Genomic DNA, 24,746 nt, shown 5'->3' on the forward strand with positions numbered 1-24,746 from the left:
GCTTCCGGGTCCCCGGCGGCGCGCGCCGACCGGGAGGGGCGGGGCGGGCAGGGGCGCGCAGGGCCGGCAGCCGCGGCTCTCCCATCCGGTTCCCAGCGCGGCGGCCCGCCGGTCCGCTGCGCAGCCGGCACCGCGCTCTCCTCCCGGCCCGGCCTACAACGTGCAACGCACCGTCCTTCGGCGAACGCTCAGCCCCGAGCACCGCGCGACCGCCGGGGCGAAGCAGCCGGGTTGCCCCGCGGCCGCGGGGGGCTGCCCCGTGAGGGACCCGCCGTACCCCCGACCAGCCACCGAGCCCCGGCGGCTGTCACAAACAAACGTGTGCCCGGGTGCAGGGCCTAACTGGGGTGCGGTGGGTGGCTCACACCCCGGGACACCGGCTGGGAAAGGCCGAGGCCAGCGCGACGGTTGTGTCGGTTTAATTTGAAACCCACGTCCGCCGCCGCGGGCCGTTCCCCCGCGGCCCAGGCCCGGCGCAGCGGTGGCGGCACCCCGCGGTGCCATGGCAACCCTGCCGCGCCGCACTGCGCCTGCGCGCTCCCTGCTGACCGTTTATTAGCCCGCTGGCATTTTTAAATCCCCTGCGCGCGCGCTGGCGGTTGGTTCCCCGGGGTGCGCTTTGATTGGCCGAGCGTGTCGTTCCCCACCGCGCGCCGATTGGGTCGCGGCAGGCAGTGGGGGCGGGAGCTCGGCCGGTTGTGACTTCTGATTGGCCGGCGGCCTCTGGTGGCGGGGAACGAGGGGTCGGTTGTGGGCTGAGGAAGGCGCCGGAGCGGGGCGGGACGGGTCCTGCCGCGGCGGGAGGCCCGGCGGTCCCTGGTGCCTCCCTACAGCGAGTGCGGCAGTAGTTAGGCCTTGGGGAGGGGGTGTCACTGGCCGCTCCCCTCCTCCCTCAGGGGACGCTGGCAGGTCCCCTCTGGTGCCCGACTGAGGGAGGGGCCGCTGCGGGCAGGCCCCGCGCCTGGGCGCTGCCCCAGGCCGGCGCCCCGCGGCAGGGAGCGGAGGAGGGGGCAGAACTGCGGCCGCCCCGCATGGACCCCGTTGTGCCCGGCCCGGATCTGAGGTAACATCTCAGGGAAGGGTCCGCCGTACCCTTCTTGGTGAGGGGGGGAAGGTGGGGCATCGCCCGCGGCCGCGAGTACGGCTCCGGTTATAAAGAGCTGTGGGGATGCGTTTCTGGTCCGTGCTTGCCAAACACCAGTGAAAACAACGGGGCTTTAAAAAACTTTCTCCTTTTACAAACCCATGGGCATTTTCCAAACTCATTTTATAAGCCCAATGGGCATTTGGCTTTTAACGGGAATCAGCTGTCGCTGAAAACAGGAGAGGTAGGTGAGTTGCTTAGAGGACTGCTTTAAAAATAAAGTTATTTCCTGGGGACTTAAGAAAATGCAAAGAAAGCACCTTGATGAAGTTTGGCGCTTCAAATAACTACACAGGAAGTTCTTGTTTATTTGTTGAAAAGTGTTGAGATATTTGCCAAATTATGTGGACTGTTAAATGTTTTGTGTTTTATTTAATACACTTTGTTTAGGCAGCTCTTAAAAAAATGTAATCCTGCTTGTGTAAATAAATTTACATGATTATGTAATAATTTCTTCATACCTCTTTGAAGTCCTGTTGCAAATTTTTCGCTATACCGTTTGAGTTAAGCCAAAGCTTTATTTTAGAGGGCTTCAAAGCTTAAGTAAATTGAATGCTGACTTTAGAAAGTGACTAAAACAAGGCTTTTGGAAGCTGATCTAATGTTAAGTTTGCTAAATCGAATTTTTCTGTGTGCCATGGGAGTTTATAATGACTGATAACCTTTTCCTTTCCTACAATATATCCTGAGCAGCTTTTTCTTGATTTTTATCTGCAAACTTGTATTTTTGGCCTACATATCTTCCAAGATTACATGAAGGAACTGTCAAGTGGAAAATGAAAGTTTTGTATTGACTTTTTAATTCATATCCTTGACAACTTTATAGGACAAAGTTTCTGCTTCATTGGCCTGGACTTGAAACAAAAGAAGTACTAACAGTTGATGTATCCTATTTGTTGTTTTTCTTACAGTGTTATTCCTTTGTTCCTTCTTAGAAGTAATGTTTGAAAATATTAAGCTTAATTCGTTTTCCTTTCTTATCTCTGTGATCTTCTTCCCAGATTTGTTCCCGAAAGGATGGTCCCTTTCAGTTTCCCTCTGTCAAAGTATGCACTTTGGGACCCAGTCCCTATGGGTGGTGTCATTGGCTCGCATATTACCTATTACAGGTATGAATAATCTTTTTTAAGGCACTAAAGGTTAAAATAAGAATTATATGATTCAAAGCCTCATTTTATCTTTTGAGTCCAGTTTATGACAAGGCACAAAGGAAAAAGAATCAGCTGGTGTGTTTGTTGTAAGTATATAGGGATTTTCACTGGAAAGATTTGAGAGTTTCCCTTTCTGTGGTGTAACGCAGTCAAGTGAGTTGGAGGTGCCTCAGTCTAAAGTAACGTACAATTTCTTTCAGTTGCCTTCCCATATGGAAAGGTGTAAAAGTAACTGTGTATTTGTAGTTTTCTTTAACATGTTTTTCCTTGTTTCTAAATATTTACAGAGAAAAAATTATTTTTGACAAACTGGATACAGATAGCGTGCTTCAAGTAAAACTTAAAATGAAGCACTTTGCTTGCTTCAGGAATCTGGATTAAAATGCCAGAAGTTCTGATGGTTTTTTTTGTTCAGAGTGAGTCTGGAGGCAGATCTGAAGCACTTGTGTATTTCTAGGGCAGGATATTCCAAACCTGATTTGTAAAACAAATGGAGGGTAAAAATTGATCCTTATTACTTAAATGGGTAATTTTTATATAGAAGTTACAAAAATCTTACTGTAGTTTTTAGAGCAAGTATATGCATATATATGTGTGTATAAGGGCGGACAGCCCTTACATATAGGTCAGAGGGGCCTCCACTTGTACTTGCCACATAATGTCCTTTGAGTTAATATTAAAACGTCCAACTTTGTTAAAAGTTCTAAAATAAATTACTTTTGTTTTTATGGAAGCATTTCACTTGGTTAGTCTTGAGCAGGTAGGATATGAGCCATCATCACAGTATTCACATAAAGCAGTAGCTTCACTTTCAACTTTGACCTCTTTTCAAGTCAAAATCAGATAAGCTATCTCAAGCTGAAATAATATTATTTACTGCCCAGATTCTAAACTTAGTACTTTTTTTTAATTAGGTAAGTATAAAATCATTGTTTAATCTTTCTCCACATTTGCATTCCTGTGTCACTGAGCTCAGCCTGCTGCTGTTTTAAGCATCCCCACTAAGTATTGTGCTAAAATGAGAGAACACGTCAAAATTAGTTAAGCTTTTTGGCCTATTCTACTATTTGAACTTAGGAGACTTTTTAGAGGGTTTGTGTTTTGGTCTTAGTGTTTCTAACTTTTTCCACCTTCTATTAAAATAATTCACTTGTGTTCATCTCTAGTTCTTGTGACAATGTTGCCCTTCAGATGAAAAAGCTTTTCCCTCTCCTTGTTACTTGTTCTCCACAGAAAAATAGCTCTTCTCTCTTCTTGCTATCTGTTCTCCATAGGAAAAATTGTTTCCCCTCTGATGTTGGTTTGCTGGACTAGTTAAGCCAAAATATTGTTGTTGAGATGATCGTACAGAGCATTCTGTGGAGCTGCTCCAGTTAAAATACGGCTTTCTTGGATATGAATAGTTGAGATGATGCACAGAGTAGGAGTAAAATTCCATTGACATTTCATACAATGTTGTTAATTCTTACCTTTTAGTTGTTTAGGGCCTTGGGCTGTTTCTGTATATTTTTTTTCTGAAGGTCAAAAAAATGTGGAAGATATTGCAATATAATAAATACTTTTTTAAAAAGGATTAAAAATAATTTGGGTCTTAAACTTGCTTATCATCTCTTTTTAGAAACCCAAAGTTATCTATGATGGAGAAAACCTTGCGACTTGCTTATCGCCATGCTAAGCAGAATGAAAAGAAATTATTTTCTTGTTTTTTGCTTGGGACTCTTGCAGTAGATGAAGGTAACTTTAAACATCAGGTAGACAGACAATGTTGGTTGGTTGGTTGGTTAAGCCGTTATCAAGGAGCCTGAGTTGTTGCTCTTGGACTCTTAACGTTATTTCTTTATTTTAAAGATGGGGAAGGCATAACGCTAACAATAGACCGCTTTGATCCGGGTCGAGAAGTTGCTGGTGGATCGGGCAAAATGCCAACTGCGTCTCTTCCTGGAGACTTTGTGATTCCGTGTACAGTTAATGCCTGGGGACCTTCTTCAGATAATATTATAGTGCACAGTGCTGAAGATATCAGCTTGGCTTTCAAGGTAGGCAGCTCTTGGCAACTTTTGGGTCTCTTAAACAATAAACTGTCTTCTAGGCAGGAGACTGGACTATGCACAGGGCGTGATGTCCAACTGCCATCAATTTCAAACACAGCAAAGTTGTGGCGGAAGCAAGACTTTAGTTGACTATGCGAAATGAGCTGCTTGAGTGTCATCAAAGAGTGTATCGGAAACTATTAAAATCAGTTAGTCTTCACAGGTGTTTAAGGATCACACAGTCTTTAGTCTTGGACTAGAATCTTGCTGTCTGACCAAAGTTTTTCAGCTGTTCTGACCACCAAAACCAGCAAGACAACAGTGATTGCAGCTTACTTGAACAAGAGAAAAATCAGCTTTTTCTTTCAAATCTATCATGGATGAGTTGCAGTATTTGCGCAATTGTTCATAAACTATTGCTAGGCAAGTGGCTTGCAAGAAAGCATATAAAGTCTACGTAGGTTAGTAGTTATAGCTGAAATGTGTGCCTGTGGCTTCTGTGCTCTGCTGTAGACATATAATCTAGTAACGACACCTTCCATTCCTGTAAACATTTGCCTGTAGTTGTTGTGTACGTTTTATAATACAAATAATGCTTACTTCACATCTAAACTCTCTCATGACGATACATCCAGATGTTAAAATACAAATTTCTTGAATACAAGTAAGAAAACTGTGACAGAGCACCTTGAGCCTCCTAGTTGCCTGTTATTTTATTATTTTTTATACAATTTAAGTAACCCCAGGTTTTTTAATGCTTCATAAACCAATGCTAATATACGCATAGCTTCATTTCAAGTGTATTTTACATTATTCATTATATTCAATATAGCCATGAGCTTTGGAGACCTGAGTTAACAGCTTTTTATACAGTGCCTACTGCAATAGTAGCTATGATGAATGATTTGAGCTCCTAGTGTAATACAACTTGAATCATGGAAATCATATGAAGACAATTTAGTGTATTTAACTTTTTTCTCTTTTCCTTACTTCTAGGGTCTGCAGCACAGGCTGTGCAGCAAAGAATCACTGGATCTTTCTAAACTGCTCACTGTTAGAGCTCACATTGTTTTCACAGAAAACCTGGATAATCTACATTTTAAGTTCCGCTGGGCTTCTATTACTGCAGCAAATATCTTGGAATACACCCCCTTGAAGTCTGTCCCAATCATTCCCACAGCCCTAGCAAGAAATTTGAACAGTCCTATAAATATTGCACAAGTTCAAGGAACTTACAAATGTGGGTGAGTAAAGGGTGATGCTAAAGCTATCAAAGTTGCCTGGCAGTTTGTTGCGTTTCCTAAGGCAGGTAGGTAGGTGCGATCTCAACCTGTGCATTGCTTTTTAGTAAAATATCTGGCATAAAAATAACTTCTTGGACTTGGAAAAATTTAAAATGTTATAAACAGGAAATGGGGTGGGGCAAAAATCTTAACTGGTTCAGTAGGAATTTTTCTTGCTTTTGACTTCAGTAGAAGGATCTTCCTACTGGGGCAGGGGGACACGCCTCTAGTTAACATAATAAATATGAACAGCATCCAGCTTTTTAAACAAGATCAGTGTTTGCACTAGAATGAAAATCAGATGAATGTGAATCAAAGCTTTTTCTGTTAATCATGCTTATAATGTTTTGCAGTATTTTCTAAACTTGTATTTGTCTCTTCAGGATTTTTTTCCTGAAAGACTGCCTTCCAAAATACTAAGAAAGCCCAACTTCTGCTTTCTTTCAGCTACCTTACTATGGACCAGACACGGAAACTGCTTTTGCTGCTTGAGTCTGATCCCAAGGCTTATGCTCTGCCATTAGTTGGAGTGTAAGTGTTTGGCTCTGTTTTTACAGGTTAATACACACGTTGATTTGAAACGTATTTGAGGAATTACATAGTAGAATCTTGGTAATGGAACTGTCTCTAATTGGGTATTTCTTCTTACTTCTAGTTGGCTGAGTGGAGTTACTCACATCTGTAGTCCTCAAGTCTGGGCCTGTTGCTTGCGATATTTGTTCAGTTCTTCAATTCAGGAAAGGCAAGTCACTTTTATAGACAAAACATAGCAGCTATTTGCTGCCTGAACATGTAGTCTACAGAAATGCATGGCAACATGGTCTCTGTTCAAAGATACTTGAGGAAATTCTATGATTTATGTGTCATATAGGAGGTAAGGCTGTCCACTTTAATTGTTCTTTCTGGTTTTGACTTCTGCCTCATAAATTTTCTGTGACTGAAGTGTTAGAAAGCCAGGCTGATAGCTCAAGGATGGAAGAGGGTAAATATTAATATCAAGGTCACTGCATTTTAGTTTGAATAAGAAGTAGCAAACAGGAAACATTAGTTTAAAAAGTGGTGGGGTTTTGGTTTTGAACTTTTCTTATAGGTGTTTTCTTTGACATAAGCTTTCTCCCTGGTTGTATCTGACCAACATATTAAAGCATATTGATTTGCAGCTAATACTGTCTTGTTATGACTTCCTGCTAAATATTCAGGTTTTAAGGTTTTTGCATTCTGATTTTTTTTTTTTTCATTGTGATTTTAGTAGATAGTCGTTCCTCATTCTCTACATCTTTTCACTTGTAACATTTGCCAAATTCTATTTATATGAAAGCTGGGAGGGAGTTCAGGTGTTTATAGTTTGAAACTGCTCTTCAGGTAAACAAAACTTTAAAATAGGTGGTACACATAAGAATTTCTTCTGCTGGACCACACTTGCTTTTGAATTATGAAATAAAACCACATTTGGTGAACAGATGTGCCTGTAATTACAGAACAGACTTTTTTTTCCCTTAACAATTAAAATATGCCCAAATACAGATAAGAGCCCAATTAGATTATTAGATAGGCAAGTTAAATGCTTGACTCTCATTAACTTTCACCGATTCCATCTTGGAAGTGGATTAGGCAGATACAATGAACTATGCAAACAGAATTAACCTCTGCGGACTAACCACTTAATCTACATTTTTAACTCTTAAGTTTTAAGTATAATTTTAAAGTTGTGTGTGAATGCATTTTTCAAGCATCTTGTTCCTACTGCTTTCTCTGTCACATACATTATTTAAAGAAAAAAAAAAAAAACAACCCACACACAAACAGGCATATTACAAATGCTATAAAAAGAAAAATTGTTCTAAAAGTAGTACTACCTTTTCCTGGAAACACACGTTATTTTCGTTATCTTTGATCTTTTGTGTTAAATGTTGATTGTTGTTACTCACTGATCTCAACGCATAGGAAAAACTTCAATATAATTTTTCTTCAAAAATACCTGTTCACTAATGAGCATTTTTGGAATGTTTAGGGATAACTGAAACACTAAGTGTCTTTACAATACATCTTCATTTGAATTATTAAAAAAAAAATCACAATGTCATTTTTACAGGTGTATTCTTCTATGCTATAATTGAAGTCTTCCAGGAATTAAAGTGCTAAGGGTTTCTAACAGCTTGAACTAGAAAGTAGATAGATTCTTCCCATTTCTCTACTTTGCTTTGATTCTTGCATGTAGCATCAGGCATAAGTCCATCTGCTCTATCTATAGCCAAGTACCACTCACAGTGCAGTGATTCACCAGTTTGCTAAATCATGTCATAGTTTGCTCAGTATATTGAGAAACTAAGGGCCTTCTTCCTGTTTCTTAAGGCTTTTTTAAGATGTGGGGTTTTTTCTATTTTAGGATTTTTTCAGAGTCTGGGAGTTTTCTTATTGTGCTTTATTCATTGACACACAAGGAACCAGAGTTTTATGAGTGCATTCCATGCAGCGGACAGACTGAACTAGGGTTTCAGATCTTAACTTGCGATGAAACAGTACACCTCTTCAAAGTAAGTGGCTCGGTTTCCTACTACATTGTGGTACTTTAAAATTTGACTTTTAGTGTAAGTACTTAAAGGAGGAGTCACTACAATGTGACCCAAATGGGACTGCCGTGTTTGAAAATGATGTAGCTGTATAAAGCTACCTTTTTACAGTGATTACTGTTAATTCAGTTTGTCTCTCAAATTGAGAGATGACCTCCAAAGTCAGCAACTGCTCATTTTTCTAATAGCATTAAGAAACTGTCTTTTAAAATGTACTGTGCTGTGTTGGACTTGGTTAGTGCTCCTTCTTCCTAGTGACCTTTTGGCTTTATGAGCAGAGATTCTGATTTCCCATAGCATTTGTTAATCTGGTATGCTATGTGCACACTGGACACAGCTAACGACTGCTGTGGTGATGCACATCGGTGCTTTCTGGAGAGCAAAGCTGGGTACTTGTGCTTTGCTTGAAGTTGAATGCAAAAGGGAATTCAGTGGTTACTAATCTGCAGATCTCTTGCTGCGCTACAGTAACAAAGCAGGAACAACTTTATCTTTTTGCAAAGTAATTCTTTGAAAGAATTTGGTGATACAGTGTCTGGGAGATAACTAGTAAGGTTTAAGGAATTTCTAGGAAATCTTAGTTCCTTACATGTTTTCCTAGGCTCATACAGAACCTGAAGTTGAATTGTTAAGCTGCTCGATAAATGCTCCTGTGCTCTGTCAGAGAAGCAGCTAGTGTAATGTGTGTCCTGTGCCATCTGCTCTGTTCTCTTTCCAATTAAAATTCCCTGTTCAGGGCTGCCTTCCACCTTTAGCCTAGGTACAGCTTAGCTTTCTGAAGGTGACAAGCCTCTTAACAGAGGCTCACTTCTGTTGTCTCCAGGACTTGCCCAGCTGTGGTGTGTGAAACAATATAGGACCAGCTGCTGTTTCCTATAGTGGTGAAGGCTTGTGGAAGAATATCTAAGCAGTTACAGCAAGGAAGCATCTGCTCATGGCTATAATTAGGCCAACTACTTTAGAGTAGCAGGGGGAACAGTGTTAAACAGGAAGGGAAGTTGCCTGCCTCCTTGTAGTGGTGAAAGAACTGAGAATTGAAAGTAGAGGACAAGCAGCAAATAATCAGATATAAATGTCCTTAAAACTATTTCTTTGGGGGTAGTACCTCAGTGATTAAAAGTTGAAGGTTTCATGCTTCACAAATACAGACAATTTCATTCCAGAATGTTGAACCTTCAGACAAGAGCCCTATCCAATTTGAGTTGAGTGCAGAAAACCAAAATGCAGAAACTGAGTTCTTCAGCAGAGTTTGCAAGAAACTTCCTATCAAAAGGTAAATCTTTTAGATGTCATTTATTGGATAAGGTTTTTTTTGACCTCTGCTGTGCCAGGTATCAGTTTAGCTGTATATACAGTGATCTTCTTGCATTAAAATCTGTGCATGTACTTTTGTTTATTCCTTGAGTTAATATTCTTCAAGTAAGATGGTCAAGCTGACTGTGTTCTGAGAGAAACTGCTTGTAATTCTACTCTTGATACTGGTGGTTGTTATTTAAACAGTGAATGTTTCTAAAAAAGGCTTCCTTACTGATGGAGCTTAGTTCACTGTATTAAGCTTTCTGTGAGATCTGTCCTTTGAAGCAAATCTGTGATTGAAATCTACTTAAATTGGTAAAAAATCCTTTTTCCTTCTGACTTTTCAGAGCTGTAAGACCTGGATAGGTTCTTAAAAATCCCTAAGTTTCAACCTGACTTATCCATCAAATTTTTATCTGTGACTATAAGATGGCCTTTATTTTCCTTTAAACAATGTTACAATCTTTACTGTAGCACTCCCTGTCTTTCTAATGTGAATCAGTGCTTTGCTGTTAGAATGTCATTTAGAAGGTATGTATGTCTGAGGGTGTGGGAAGGGAGGGTTAGTGTCTTTTTGCTCAAAAGCAGCATTCATATTTTCACTGTTTGATCTTAGAACTGTTTGTTGTGTGAGCTCCCCAGCTAACCAGGGAGGAGATGTATAGCAACTGCTTCTTGAAAAAATTATGCTGATATTGCACTGTAGATGGCACAGTGAAAAACATGAAGATTCATGTTACTTCTGCCAAATCTGACAAGCAAACATTTTTAGTTTGATTTATGTTGGTTTTAGTCCTTCCCAAGGCTGTTCACCCAGCAAGTTGTCAGCAAGCGATCATGACTCTGGTGTAGAAGATGAGGATTTATCCCCCAGACCAATTCCGAGTCCTCACCCAGCTAGTCAACAGGTAACTAAGTAAATAATTGTTCTAGGCATCTCATATGTGACACTTAAAGCAGCAAAACTCATTGCAAGGAGTCTGGAGAATATAAAGCTTCTGTCTCAGAGTGCTAGCAGGGGAAAACAGAACTGAAGAAATGGTCCAAGAGTCCCAACTTCTGCTCTAGTTAACCTGCCATTTTTCCATGATTATAGACACTTTAATTGCTGTATGTGCTAGGATTTAGGAACAGAGATAGTAGGTTCTACTTTGGGATTCTTGCTACCATTAAATGGAAGAGCTGTGGTGTCTGAGGCAAAGATAGAGGAAGCAAACTCTTGGGTATTGCTGGGTAAATGAAATAAAGGTCTGCTGGTCTGTCCTTTTTTATTGAAGCGTATACAAATATAATGAAATAGTAGCCCTTGTACAGCATAGGTCTAGAAGGATGTGACAGCTGTGAATTATAAAATACATTCTGTTGCACCTGTCTACTGGGTCTAAGAATAGTAAGAGGGAACACGTAGTCCACTTCTTGAAGGGGAAAGATCAATACTCTGAAATGTGCTCCAGGATGATATGGAGCATTCGTTTGCTAGACATGGCTATATGCCATATGAAAGCAATTTTGTTTTCTAAGAATGATCCTAGAGATTTTGCTGCTTTTTCTGTATCTGGATTCTCCGTTCTTTAGAAAGTATTCAGTGTGTAGTTGGTTTGGAGCTGCTAATGGTCATGTTTTAATTTAAAATCAATACATTTTCTTTGAAATTCTGCATGTGAAGAGCTGAAAGACAATATTTTAAAATTATCTTAAACTTACATGTGTAATTGTCCCTTCAGGTTACCAGGATCTTTCCTTCAGTTCCTGAACTGTCACTTGTTTTGGATGGGAGTTTCATAGAATCAGGACAATCATCTAAGCCTACGGAGACTTCAAATGCTAAAAGTCTGCCCTCAATGCTACATCAGCCTATTAAAAAGAAATGGTGCTTGGGATCTACATATTATCCCAGCCAGCACTGTGAAGACAAGCAAAACTTTTCTGCTAATATGGGAGATCCCTCTCTGAGGCAATTACCAAACCATGTAAACCAGAAAATTTTGACTTCAAGGCCTTCCAGAGGAAAGCAAGTTCTACTACAACAACAGTTGCACTCTAAGAAAGCTTGCCCTCAATCAAGAAAAAGTTCCAGATCTTCTTCTCCTTCAACCCCTTGCAGTGGGCCTTCCCCAGATACGTCTGTGCACCACCCCAGGAAGCCATCAGAAAGACTTGTATTAAATCCCAATGGAGTTGCACAGCAGGGAGAGCCTCCAGTTAGAAGAACATCAATATCCAGTTCCAAGCACTTTCCTGCTGTTACACAGCCAGTCCTCTACACCTCCGCTTTTTCACCACAGAGCTGCAGAAGACCACCAGAAGTGCAGGTGCCAGTTCAAGTGCCACCTTGCTGTCCAGCCAGTGCATGCAACTGTCAGGTTCCTGTTTCCATCCAATATAATCCGATAAACTCATGGCAAGGAATTGGTAAAATGAGCCCCAAACATGGAGCAGAAATCCAGTCGGAGATGGCTCAACAGAATCCATGTGCAGTGCTCCATCAAAATATCATTTGCCCAAATATTTGCTGCAATCCAGGATATACCACAAGCAGCCCTATAAGTGTGGGATATCATGGGAAAATGGGGAACTGTTCTCTTGACCATAGCTTATCGCCTGGAATAAGACTGTCTTCAAGTGCAAGCCCCTCTAGTCCGCAGTTTTGTGCAGCCCACTCACCGTGCCTGCACATGCCTGCTTCTAAAGCAGGATCAGATAATGGAATGATGGGATTATCTCCAGATGCATACCGGGTTCTTACAGAACAAGATAGACAACTCAAATTACTTCAAGCTCAGGTTTGTGGAAATGGCAGCTTTCTCCTCTGCCCTCGTAGTGATTGTGCTTTGATAGTTCCCCTGCCAAAGGAATTAAATTAACTGTTGTCTATCCTTGTTGGAACAAGAGAGCCTGTCATACTAGCTGCAGCTTGGGGATGGAGGGGGGTCCTGATTAGCAATTCTAATTGGTGTCCCTTAAATGAAAACTATTTGACTCTTGCCTAATTAAACTTCGCATTTATTTTTATCATATTTCTGTAACATGAAGGTTTCCCTTTTAGCAGACTCTTCTATAATGCAAACCGGTCTGCCTTCTGTATAAATGCTTTCCTATATATATGCTTGTCTATGTAAAAAAATTTACTGCATAGCCTATAGACTTTTGTCTTTGTAATTACTGTAAGCATACAGGTGAAGTACAACACTTCATGTGTTGCTTTGCCCACCTTCAAGCCTGCAGCTTCCTGAGCTGTTGAGGTTGTTGTTTTGAAAACTTCAGTTGTCTGTTTGCAGCAGACTGGCAGAATTCATCAGGTGTTTATGCTGCACTGGAAAACTGGGCTTTGGTGGTCTCACTAGGTTCTGTCTTGATAGCAGGTTAAGTTGCTTCAAAATATCGGCCCCTTGAGTTACACTGCTGTCCCTGTATTTTGCAGGGTATGATTTCAGGCTGAGCCAGAGTTTAAATTTTGCTGCTGGTGATGAATTAGAGGAATAGGAAAGTTGCTCACAATACATATTTTTTTCTGCTTAAACTAGAAAACTACCATTGAAATATGCTTTAGATATAGTTCCTGTATGTAAAACGAAGCTGTCAAAGCATGGGGTGTGCATGAGAGGGGGAAACCTCTCGTTATTGCATAAATGCAGCCTTCACTGTTATGATATTTCTCCATGGAGCTTTGAGCTAATTGGTGAACGGGGTGGATGCAACTACTAGAGTGAAGATTGCTTGAGCAACCTTAATTTTATCATTTAAGTGTTCAGTTTTGCAATTAATACGAAGTCGATTTAGCATAGTGTAGGGACAGTTGGCATATAAATGCTTGGCTGGTAAGTCAGTAATACGCTTTGTATGTGAATGAAAGGGACAGAGAATACTTCCAACAAGTGTAGTGCAAATAGGCTTTACTCAAGTTGTCTTGGTGTGGTTCTGCCAGCGTGCTTAAAACATCTTCTTTGCTAGCTCTGCCAACATCAAAATTGATGTTTTGATTTATGCTGCACGCACTGCTGAGAACTGGAAGGTTATCAGTCTTCTGTGGCAATGCAGCCTGGATTTGAATCCAGATCTTAGAGGAGCCTAATTTAGTAATTCACTTTTGCCTATTATACTTTATTTTTTATTGTACAAATTATAACTTTCTGATAACTGTTACAGATCCAACGCTTATTGGAAGCACAGGCTCGTCAGGCTTGTTCCTCTGAACCAGCTGCAGCTGGCCATGCTCTGCAGCCTGAGGAGCCAGGGGACCTTGTTTCTATGGAAACACAGTCCTCGCCAGGTTCGCACATGAGGAAAAGTGTGAGCATTGCTGTGAGCACAGGTAACGCTTTATTCTTTAAAAATAGACTGGCATTGCTTTTTCTGGATGTTTCTGTGATTTGTTTGGGCACGGAGGGAATGATTTGCAGAAATGCTGAACGTACACAAACACGCACCTAGATACAAAAACCAGCGAAGTTCTCTAGGTGTTACTTGCAAGTTCAGTCTGGAGCTACTTTTGTCTTTGGACTGCAATGGCAGTGATTGCTATCACTGGAAGAATGATTTTTCTAGTAGCTTTAGCAAGGTCTTCTACTTTAAATTGTGCCTTATTGAAAGAAAAAAATCCATATCCTTTTTCAAATTAATACACTGTTTTGAAAAGTAATAGCTTCTATCCCATCTGATGTTCTGTTAAATATATTATTGATGGTTTTTGTAAGTCATGCATTTACACACATGGAGAGGAGACTGTATTCACTTTAACTTTAGCAAGTTAGGCAGCTGTGTCTGTGAAGTTACATATTAATGTATTGGTTCCTGTTAAATCCATGGAAATATTGTGGTTAGTCTGGAGGAAATTTTCAAACTAGCTCAAGGTCAATGCATTAAACCGCTTTAATGCAACCATTTATTTTCATCAAGTGTGCTTTGGAAGAAACTAGGACTTGAACAATGTTTTGGCAACTCTTAACTGTTCTAAACCTTAAATCACTTTCAAAATGGTGAGAAAACCTGAATGTGAGGAAATGATTCCTATAGCTTTACAAAGCCCAAAGGGTCTCAGAAGATAGTAATGACTTTCCTTAAGTGGGTAAATCTCTAATTCTATTCTAGGTGCTAGCTTATTTTGGAATACAGCCTCAGAAAAACAAGATGACTCCATACCACGAGGAAAAAAAGAGGATGAGGAGATTTCTAAGGAAGACATAAGCATTTCAATTAATGCTGAACAAAATGCAAGTAATACAAGTATAGCTTCTTCCTTAAAGGTGGTTGACATGCCCAGCTTTGTAGACAGTATTCATCTTGTGGAAGAAGGAACTAATCAGAACACTCTCCAGTAAGTGACCAGAAATACCTTGTGTTCACATGATAAGCTGAACTGCCTTTCATGAGTTACTACTTTCATAATTCTTTTTTTCTGGAATTATAAATAGTCACCTGACTTCAGTTGTTGTGCTCTTTCCCTTCTTTGTTTTTTAATTATGCTTCGAATTGTACAGCTCACCGAAACACGGTTGCCTTTAGAGTCTGCATTTATCAGGCATGCATGTTTAGCTAGCCTACCTATCAGCAGCAGCTGATGGCAAAAGCCTTTAACTTGGAAAAGCATGTACAGTGCTGGCAGCATTCCCTTTCTTACCTTAAATCCTGAGGGGGAAAGGGGATGCTGCTCTAGTTGGTTTTTTTCCTACAATGGTTTTTCCATCTCAGCATTCAGAACCCTTTCAGTTCTGAGGGGCTGAGGACAAGGAGTTTATGATTATATGATGGTTCCCTGAATTTTACACCTAATTACTCTGTGTGTAGTGAGCAGGTACTGACTTCACTGCTGTTAATCTAATTATTTTTAAGCTCAGATTTTTTTTATAGTGCAATGACTGATCTCAGACTAATTTGGGAAGTAATTTTAAAAATATTTTTAATTATCTATATGGATGTTATTTTTACACAGGGAATAGCTCAACAATTTATCACTTTTAATGATCTAATACTCTATAAGTATAAAAAGCCAAAGGATGGGGAATACCCTTCCAGTTAAATTAGGTTTCTAAAATAATCATATTGGGAAAGAGGATGGTAATTAAGTTGTAACTTAAATATTCATAGTCCTTGATTAAAGTATTATCTGCAAGCATATACTGCTACCATAAATGTTACCGATTTAAATCAGTGTTTTGAACATTGTATTTTAGAGAGATGCCATCTTAAGATTCTCTTCAACTTAGATTCATAAACCTGTGAAATAGCTGTATAAGTATCTTATAGTAAGAATGTAGAGCATCACCCAGATTTCTCTGAGGAGGAGGGGAACGTTTTTGGGAATGATGAATAATTGCTAGTGTAACAGTAACTGATAACCTACATTGACTATCTAGTATGTCACGTGATTGAAATCTTATCGCTTTCAACACAGGCAATTGATCAGTTGAGTTCTGAAATTCCCTTATCTTACACTTGTCTCCTGAGGAGGAACAGGAAGGGGGAGGAGGGTCGCTTAAGGATCTCCTCGGGATGATAGTACTATTGATATGTCTGGTCTCAAAAGGTTTATGCGATGCACACACCAGCTAGCTGGAGGGGATGCAGAGTATTGCATTGTCACTCATTCTAGAATATTTACCCTTTCTGTCTGGAAACTTCGGGATAGATTATGGTTACTCTTTCACATTTACTATTAAGAAATATTTCAGCTAGGTGTTCGTTCTCAGTTCATGATACTCAGTGTGTATTGTGTATGTCTGTACTTGTAACAGTGTTTTTGAGAAGTATTTAAAGCATTTTTAAACTGCCCAGGAATATTGTTATCAGTTATCTTGGTAAAAATGGTTTTTTGACTAAGTCATGTTTCAGAACATATGGAAGATACTTACTCCTAGAAGCTTTTAAGTGTCCATAAAAATGCTGAAAACATAAGACAAACTCTAAACTGTTAATAACTTTAATTTTATCTGCTTTAAGGTTAAGTCGCAGACTGTCACTGATATTTTTTTTTTTTTTTTACTAGCCCAGAGAAGCCATTGCCATTTTCAAATAATCTTTTGAAAAACTAGTCAGGCTGTCATAGTTTCACACTGTGAGGTGTATTTCCTCAGTCCTCAAATGACTTTTGAAAGAAAATGACTGCAGAAAGGAGCAAGACTCAAGCAGTAGACAAACCAAGAAACTGTTTCCAGTACTCGATTTTTCTCCTTTTCTGGTGTTCATGAAAAGATAAGTTACATGTAGTGATGCTTGTACTTTTTCTGTTTCAAGGAAATACCTGACTATCTCGGTGTTCTCTTTCAGAAATGGAAACGTTTCCCAAGCACTTGCTCGCAGCTCATCCTTGGAAGAAACTACTACCGTGTCTTTACAGAAAGAACCAACAGAGGGAGCCGGCAACCGTGTGGTGGTAACAAGTGAGCAAAACCCAGAGCCACCCGCCTCGCTGCTGCCTCGGCACTCATCAGAAGATCAGAAGCTTTACCAGGACTTACTGGTAATTCATGTAAATTTGATATTCTGCACTGAATACAACAGTCAAAACGGCACACTGCTGAAGTTTTGATGTGGTACTGGCATGAATGAAAATTTCCTGCGGTTTTCAAGTTCACATGTTGAGCTCTACAGAAAAGGTCCAAGTTTGTGGTTCTTCATTTTTAAGGTTTCAGTGGTTATGCATACATGGAGTACTGTCTGCTGCCTAATAAATAATAATTCTTTAGTTCAAAGATAATGTCAGTTGATAACTTCCTCAATTAGTGCCCTTTAAAATGACATGGCATTTTACCTTCAAGTCCCTTAAAGGGCAGATACTTTAATCTCGAAGAGTATCAGTATGTGATGTGTTTAAATTCAGAACAGACTCTTACAGAAAGCTTGAAATATAAGATATTACAGTGTTTGATTACACTGCTGTGAGTTTACATGATTGCATCGGAACCGAATCTGAATTTGGCTTCTTTGGCAGAATAAGCTGTTGACCCATCTAGTTGTATTTTAAGTTGCATAAGAATAAACCAGGGTTTTGTTTTTTGACAACTCCTGCATGTCATAATGTTTTTGTCCATGTGGTCTCTCCCCTGCTTCCTTTTTCTGTAGGGCCAAGTAAACCACCTCTTAAAGTCCTCGGAAGAGCAAGATCACTTGCCTGTAAAACCAGGTTTTGTTAATGATGATGGTCCTAAGTATCAGGATATTGATGATACAACAGAAATGGCTTCAGAGATTGACACGGGCATGGTGGATAAAGAGAGTGTCATTAGTGCTACACTCAAACAGCTGAAGAGTCTTGGAGTGACAATTGACTCGCCTGGCAAAATGAAGAAAAATACACACAAAGTGGAGAATGCCAGGTAAAATATCAGTTGTTTTCAATAGCAATTTGTAGATCCAACCAAAAATGAAGATTGGCTCAATGAGCAAAGAGAAAGGACCATGTTCACTGCCACTGGGGATTTGTTTGGGAACTTGATCCACATTTCCTGCAAAGATGAAACACTGGCTCATGCTATGGGTATTTCAGATAGGTTTAAGAGCTCTGCTAGCAAGACTCAGATTATTTAAATATAACACAAGTAGCTCTAGCTGTTAGAGCATCTGGTGATTCTTAAAGCACTGTGCATGCAGTAGCACACAATTCTCTAGAATAATAACAAAGCTGCTTGAGTAATTTCAATCCTTTGGACTATGTTAAAGTATTCCAGAGAAACACTGGACTCGGGAGGCTGAATGTTAAGCAGCTGTGTATTTTATCACTGCTTCTTAGTCCTTGTCTTGCACATCACCAGTATAAGTGAAATTGTTGTCATGGCTTTGATATAGAACCAAAACTGGTTCTGTCCTAATTGCTTGTTGTTGTGAGTGCTTTGACTTGAGACAGGGAGGCTGCAGTGGCTGGGGAGGGAAACAATCCTGATGAAACAGAAGGAGCAAAAGTCTTTTCTGAACAAGGTGTTTGAGGCACCTTGTTTAATTTACTTATGTAGGTGCTTAGGCATAGTCAAGCTGTACCAGGCAGTCAGCCTTTCATCTTTATTGTCATCTTGATACTAGTCTATAACTGTTAGGTAAACAAAAAAACCCCTAAACATCTCCTAACTAATCTTCTCTTCAGCTGTGTATCAAAAACTGTTTCTAGTCACACAGGTTCTCTTTTCTCTCCTTTTTACTTGAATTTCATCAGACATTTTTCTGGAATTTCTGGGCTACCTTCCTGGCTGGAGAGTCTGTCAGTGTTCTTTTAATGTCAATAATATGCTAATAAGCGAACCCATAAAACAAAACTAATGCTTGGGTATTTTTCTTCCAACTTGGGGAGTGACTTCTGCCACTTTCATGACTGGTAAACAATTCTGAGAAAAACTCTACAGCTCAGTAGAGAAGGAAACAAGTGCAACTCCACAGCATAATTAGCGGTTGTTCATCTGAGCCAGGAGTTTACTCTCCCTAAGCAAACTTCAGAATCTGTGCTCAGTGAAATAGGAAGACTCTTAACTCTCAACACAAGGAGTCTGGGTTTATGAACTAGTATATAACACGTGTACTAAATGCACTGGTTTATAACCACTACCAGTGTACCAGAGCTTGTCCTTTCAGTCTTTAAGCTAAACACCCGATGTATACAAGAAATTCGTGTACAAGTGCACAATTTTGGGTTGGATGGCAGCATCTAGAGTCTTAGGATCAGAGGCATATAATGTCACATTCACTGGTGACAGCAGACCAAGAGCTCAAACCTGCTTTAAAAGCAAAACCAGCTCTGAAACCTGCTAGAGACGGGCTCTTCATACCAGGGTTGTGGTTAGTATTGAATCAGAAGGGAATATCATCAGTTCTCTAACACAGTGTTTGGATACTCTCAGTGTGAGTAGCTGGAGAGTTGCTTTTTAATATGTGCAGAACATATGACCTCGGCACTGAGCAGCCTGATCGAACTGTGGTGTTCAGGAGGAAGGAGAAATCGCTACAGTGAGCAAACTGAAATTACCAGATCATATTGTGAAATGCATACTTTTCCTGTAATGCTAAACTATCTTTTTGATGCTTTATTTCAGTATCTTAGCGTGCATCAATCCTGAAGCAGTGGTTCCTGGACTAAATTATATGTCATTTGCCAACGTCAGCATGTGTGCCTTAACTCCTAATGTTGCTGATTTGAGCATGGAAGCAAACGCTATAGCACTCAAGTATCTCAGTGAAAATCAGTTATCTCGACTTTCTCTCAGTCGCTCAGGCCAAAATCCTCCTGCAGATTTCTCTTTCCAGGACATTTTGCATACAAATATGGACAAGAGCATGGTGGGTCTTAGCTTAATTTCACCAAGCAATATGTCTTTTGCAACCAAGAAGTACATGAGGCGCTATGGGCTGATACAGGGCAATGACAGTAGTGAAGATGAAGAGGAACTGCAGGTTCGAGATGGCAATTTGGGCGCTGTCAAAAGCGAAGGCGTGCTGGACAAAAACTGTACCCCTGTGTTGGATGGCTTCAACCACTGGACTGAATTATCCGAAAGAATTGATGGAAGACTTCCCATTCATCTAAAAAGTCACAGCAGAGAGGTGACTACTAATGCTTCTCCACCAGAATTAAACAGCCCTATATTAAGAAATATTACAAATGAAATTTTTCCTCCCAGAGCAGATCAAGCAGATGAAAACTCAGTTCAGGTTTTAAAGGATTTAAAATCAAAAACCAAATTGTTACCTGGGAGGGTTGAATTCACTGAACAACCTGGCAGGAAAGACACGGGAGATGTTCAGGTCTTCCCTGGAAATCTGCATACTCCAGCCCTTGAACCATTAAACCAGTCAAACAGCATGAATTCTGTTGGCACCATTCTTGATGTGAAACAACTCCGGCAGTTGCCAAAGTTGTTCTGAACATCCCCCGAGATGGCTGGCAACCACCCTTTCAAATGTGAGAGGGACCTCTCTGTAAAAGACTACAGGAAACTGAGGATTAAGCTGTCTTTGAAGAGGTCGCTCTGTTATAGCAATGTAAAACTTGCAGAACTGAGTTTTCAGCCCAGGTTGGGGATGGCCACTTCTAAATGCCTGGTTGAGTCAGTGCTGATCAGCACTGAAGTATGTGTGCACTTTTGTTTACAGTTAGGTGTGATTTTAAAGTATCTAAAAGGCGAATCAACTTGAGCCCAAGATGTACTTTGAATATACTTTTAACAATGAGGCTTATTTAAATGTTCTTCTGTTGACTTTTTTAGAACACTGACTTTTACATGTTTGTGCCAACTGTGAGCCACGGATACTGTGTGTGGCAGAGCAGAGGTAACAGAGCTAAAGCACTAATTTCTAGAAATTTGCTGAAATGGTTGGATTACTGGGGGGGGGGGGCGTTGTTGGGTGGGAAGGGAAGTATAACTGTGGCTTTACTTTACATAAAATTATTTTGAATTCAGCCAAAATGGCACATGTAACTCTTTGTATCATGAAACTGGAGAGAAACTAGCACTTTTAAAACTTTTGTGATTTTTTTTTTTTTTTTCTGAATGAATGTTTTTCTATTTATTTAAGAAATGCATATTGCTCATAAAGGTCAGAGGTTTCATTAAAAAAAAAATCTTCAGTTGTCTGATGTAGCCTTTATTTAAGACATATGCCACTTCCCAGTCATTGTTCAGATTGTGAGGATGCCACTTGCTGCTAAACTCTTCAGGAATTCTGATACTAGGTGGTGGGGTAAGCAAAAATAATTTATTTACTTTGTTCTGTATTAACACAAAATATTCTGTCATCAAGGGCTACAGTCTACTAATGAAACAGCCCTTTTCCATAACCCTGTGATGATAATATTCCATAGGTTGAAGAATTCAGTTATTGTTTAATGATTCCATTTCTGTTAAGACTTTGACTTTTGATCAATGTTTTAGTTGTAGCAGGTGTCTTGTGTTGTCGGTTATGTAGCGACCTGCTGGCACTGGAACCCCCCGGTGCCCGGTGCTGGTGCGTACGTCTGAGGACAGGGCTGGGCGAGTGCGGCTGGGCTCTGACGCACCTCGGTCCTGACCTCTTGGTCTTGGAAATGAGACACCGGCGCTGGAAGCGGCAATTCATTCCCCTTCCCACCGTTCCTGAGGGGAGGACAGTGCAGAATGAGGGGCAAGCCATCTGTTTTTGCACTGGCCCTAGTGCATTGACACGCTCTAACGGGAGTTTGTTCAAACTTTGATGATGGCATTGTCTCAGCAGAAGTTCAGCCTACGGTGCTGACCTTGTCTTTCCTGCTCCAGGAGTGTTAAACTAGAGATTAAAACACCCCACACTGAAGTCCCAGGCCTTTCCCCTTTACCTCCAAAGGACTGCACTGTTAGTTTGTGGTATTTTTGAGTGGGCACTAATTGCTAATTGATTTATTACAATGATGTGAGTCTTTTCCAGCATCTACCACCCTTGTGGGCCTTTGTGAATTAAGAATTGGGGGTGAAAGAAGCTATTTGCTATTTCAGAGCCACTACAAAGAGAAGGCGGCAGCAGCTCCCTTCAAGCTGTGTCAGAATTTCTCCTCTCACGCAGCCTCTTCCATCAACAGGAATATTTGCTTCCTTTCAGGAAAGGTGCTACTTTGCTGTGCTGAAAAATAAAACCTTTCTCAGTCCCTGGATGAGGCACAAGCTTATTATCTGGCAGCCCATTTTCTGCTGAATCAGTCAAAAAATAGTTAATGTTTTTGAACATTCCAGTGAGATGAATGAGGCAATTCATACCTCTGAGCTATTGTTGTAGGGTTTTGTTCTTTGTTTCCTATTGTAAAATGTCTGGAAACACAGGAAGATGACAGTTGTATTGGTTAATATTTTAAAGACTTTCTTCAAATGCTGGAGGGCTAGAACCAATTTGAAAACAAAAGCCAAACTACTTGCACACAGCTCAGGACAAGGGTGTGGTGTTATTAAGTTACACAAATCATATAATCCTGGACAGCATCCTCTGAGTGAGCGAAACATTTACTTGACCAAAACAACAAAAAAACCACCCTTCCCTAAAGCAGTGTTCTCCTTTCATAGAGTAGTGCTGAGTAATTTCAAGATGCCTGGATTTTTTTCCTGAAGCATCTGCTGCAGCTTGAAGACAGAAATACATGGAAGGCCAGGTCTGGCTTTGTTAACTCTAAGCAATGGAGACCAAACTCAAGCGCTGGCTCAATCCTGGGACTAAACTCAAGCGCTGGCAATGACACGCATGGAGAGGCAGTTTTTTGTTTGTTTGTTTCTAGCTCTCTTTTGTTATAATTGGAGGAAGATATTTATAGGGCTTGCTCAAAAGATCTTGGGCCTGCTCGGAGCATCCCTGACCTCTCCATTCTGTATAATTTCGGTGCTCCCTATCCCAGGGCTTCCTACCTCTTTGCCCCGGGAAAGCGCGGAGAGGGGGCGAGGCGAGCCCTGGGTTGCTCGGTGTGACCGGGAAGCCCACCCGGGACCGCGCAGCGGCGGGGAAAGGGACCAGTTACCGGCCACGCCAGGGTCCCGCTTAGGCTGGGGCAGCCGTGCGGGCGGAGGTGAGTCGCCCACGGCCACGGCTCACACCCCACGGGGGCAGACGCGGGTGGGAGCGGCCCCGCAGCCGCTCTCGGTGCGCAGAAGATGCTCGGCTTCCTAATCTCCCCCGCCCAGCGCCGGCTGTTCTATCTTTAACGCTTCCTGTTGGTTAGAGGAGACGGCTTGAAAATGGTCGTGTTTCCTGGCGGGAGGCACGGCGGGCTCTCCACCGCGTCGTGACCGTCCCTGCCCCGCCGCCCCACGCACGACCGCCGGCATCGTGCGGACTCCTGACTGCCGGGACCCGACCCCAGCCGCGCCCGGGGGGAGGAGGAGGAGGAGCGGGGGGAAGCGGGGAGGGTTTGTGGAAACCTCTCCCACGGCCGCGTCCAGAGCGGGAGGTTGAGGGGAAGGAGTGAAAGGAAGAATAACAGCTCCGGCATTTCCCCCTGCGGGGGGGCGTGCAGGTGGCGGGGAGACAATGGCGACCCCCGCACCCCCAGCCCCGCCGCCGCCCCCCGCCACACGGGCCGCCCGGGCAGGTGCGGCCGGTCCTCAGCGCCCCGGCGGGGCCGCCGATTCTCCCCCTCCCCCCGTCCTTCGCGCACGGCCGGGGGCCGCAGCCTCGCCCCAGCCCCGCAGCAGGGACCGGGGGCGTCCCGGGAGGTGCTCAGCCCCGGCCCCCTCCTCTTCGCCCCGCTCCGGTAGAGATTTCGTTGATTTTCGGTCGCCCGGGCAGGCCGACCCCCCGAGCTATCGAAAACCTCTTCTTTAGGACGCTTTACCTGTGGGCGTCCGGAGGCACGGAGCCAGGACCCTCCAGCCATCCCCGCCTCTGCCCCCTCCATCTGCCGGGACCCTCTGGCAATTTGAGGAGGGTTTCAGACGCGTCCCGTCGCCTTGCAAGCGCCACGTAGAGCACCCGACCCCCGCGCCCGCCAGCCTCCCCGTTCCCCCGCTTACACGGCGGCTTTGGCGAAGGCCAGGGGTGTCCCTGTCCCCCCCCCGGGCCCGGACCCCGCGGCCGCCGGGCCCAGCCCCAGCCCCGACGGGGCGCGCAGCCGGTCCCCGAGCCCCGCTGGCCGCCCCGCACTGCTCCGGGGGGGACAAGGGCCCTTTCTCCCCTTCCCCAGGCCGCTATCCTCCTGGCTCGGCCCTGACACCGGCACCGAGCTCTCACCTCCGCTCACATCCCAAATTTCCCGAGGGCGAGGGGTGCCGGCTCGGTACCCGCTCCGCTCCCCCTCAGCATCCCCCAGGCCGGCGGGGACGCTCGGCCTCCCCCGGCCCCAGCACGGGCGAGAAGACGGGGAGCTCGCCCCAATTTAGCCCTTCAGCGAAAACACAGTGTGGGGGGAGAAAGGCTGGGGATGGGGCCACTTCTCTCCAAAACATCTCCTCTCGATGTGCTTATTTACCTCCTCTTGTCCCAAAGCAGCCCACACCCCTTCCCTCTCTCTCAGCATCTCCAACAATTTATTTTGGCTCATTAAATTTAATTAAGAACAGAGTAGGTGTTCCATATTTAATCAAAAAAAAAAAAAAAAAAAAACAAAAAACCAACCCCAAACCAAAAAAACAACAAACCACCAAAACAGGGGCATAATAACCTCCAAGAGGACTAAAATAAAGAATTGCTATTCAGATGCGGGCAGCCACAGTGCAATTTTTTATTACTCTTTTTTTTTTTTTTTCAGTGTCTTTTTAAGAGCATCTAAGCACACACACATAAAAAGCTAGAAGGCATGCATTCCGGAGTTATTCCTATGCATATCCCTGCAATAATTTTCCGCTTTCCTTCGATAAAATTGCCAA

General features: G+C 42.4%; 1 protein-coding gene across 3 annotated transcripts; it reads left to right on the forward strand.

Moving 5' to 3' along the window:
• Position 1: 1 nt before the first annotated feature.
• Positions 2-20,987, forward strand: STIL (STIL centriolar assembly protein). 3 transcript variants are annotated; one of them, XM_074876105.1, is made up of 17 exons: positions 2-1,063; positions 2,146-2,253; positions 3,914-4,029; positions 4,144-4,331; positions 5,322-5,569; positions 6,056-6,139; positions 6,264-6,350; positions 7,995-8,142; positions 9,342-9,451; positions 10,268-10,382; positions 11,199-12,257; positions 13,621-13,786; positions 14,563-14,788; positions 16,738-16,930; positions 17,533-17,786; positions 19,488-19,995; positions 20,658-20,987. In XM_074876105.1, the coding sequence occupies exons 1-17, from the start codon at positions 1,032-1,034 to the stop codon at positions 20,844-20,846; spliced, it is 3,831 nt and encodes a 1,276-aa protein (XP_074732206.1). In that variant the 5' UTR covers positions 2-1,031; the 3' UTR covers positions 20,847-20,987. The 3 variants fall into 3 exon arrangements, with proteins under 3 accessions (XP_074732206.1, XP_074732205.1, XP_074732207.1); XM_074876104.1 differs by having other exon boundaries at positions 5-1,063; positions 19,488-20,776; XM_074876106.1 differs by lacking the exon at positions 3,914-4,029 and having other exon boundaries at positions 6-1,063; positions 19,488-20,776.
• The last annotated feature ends 3,759 nt before the right edge of the window (positions 20,988-24,746 follow it).

The sequence above is a fragment of the Strix uralensis genome, chromosome 8 (genome assembly GCF_047716275.1).
Source record: "Strix uralensis isolate ZFMK-TIS-50842 chromosome 8, bStrUra1, whole genome shotgun sequence".
NCBI lineage: Eukaryota > Metazoa > Chordata > Aves > Strigiformes > Strigidae > Strix > Strix uralensis.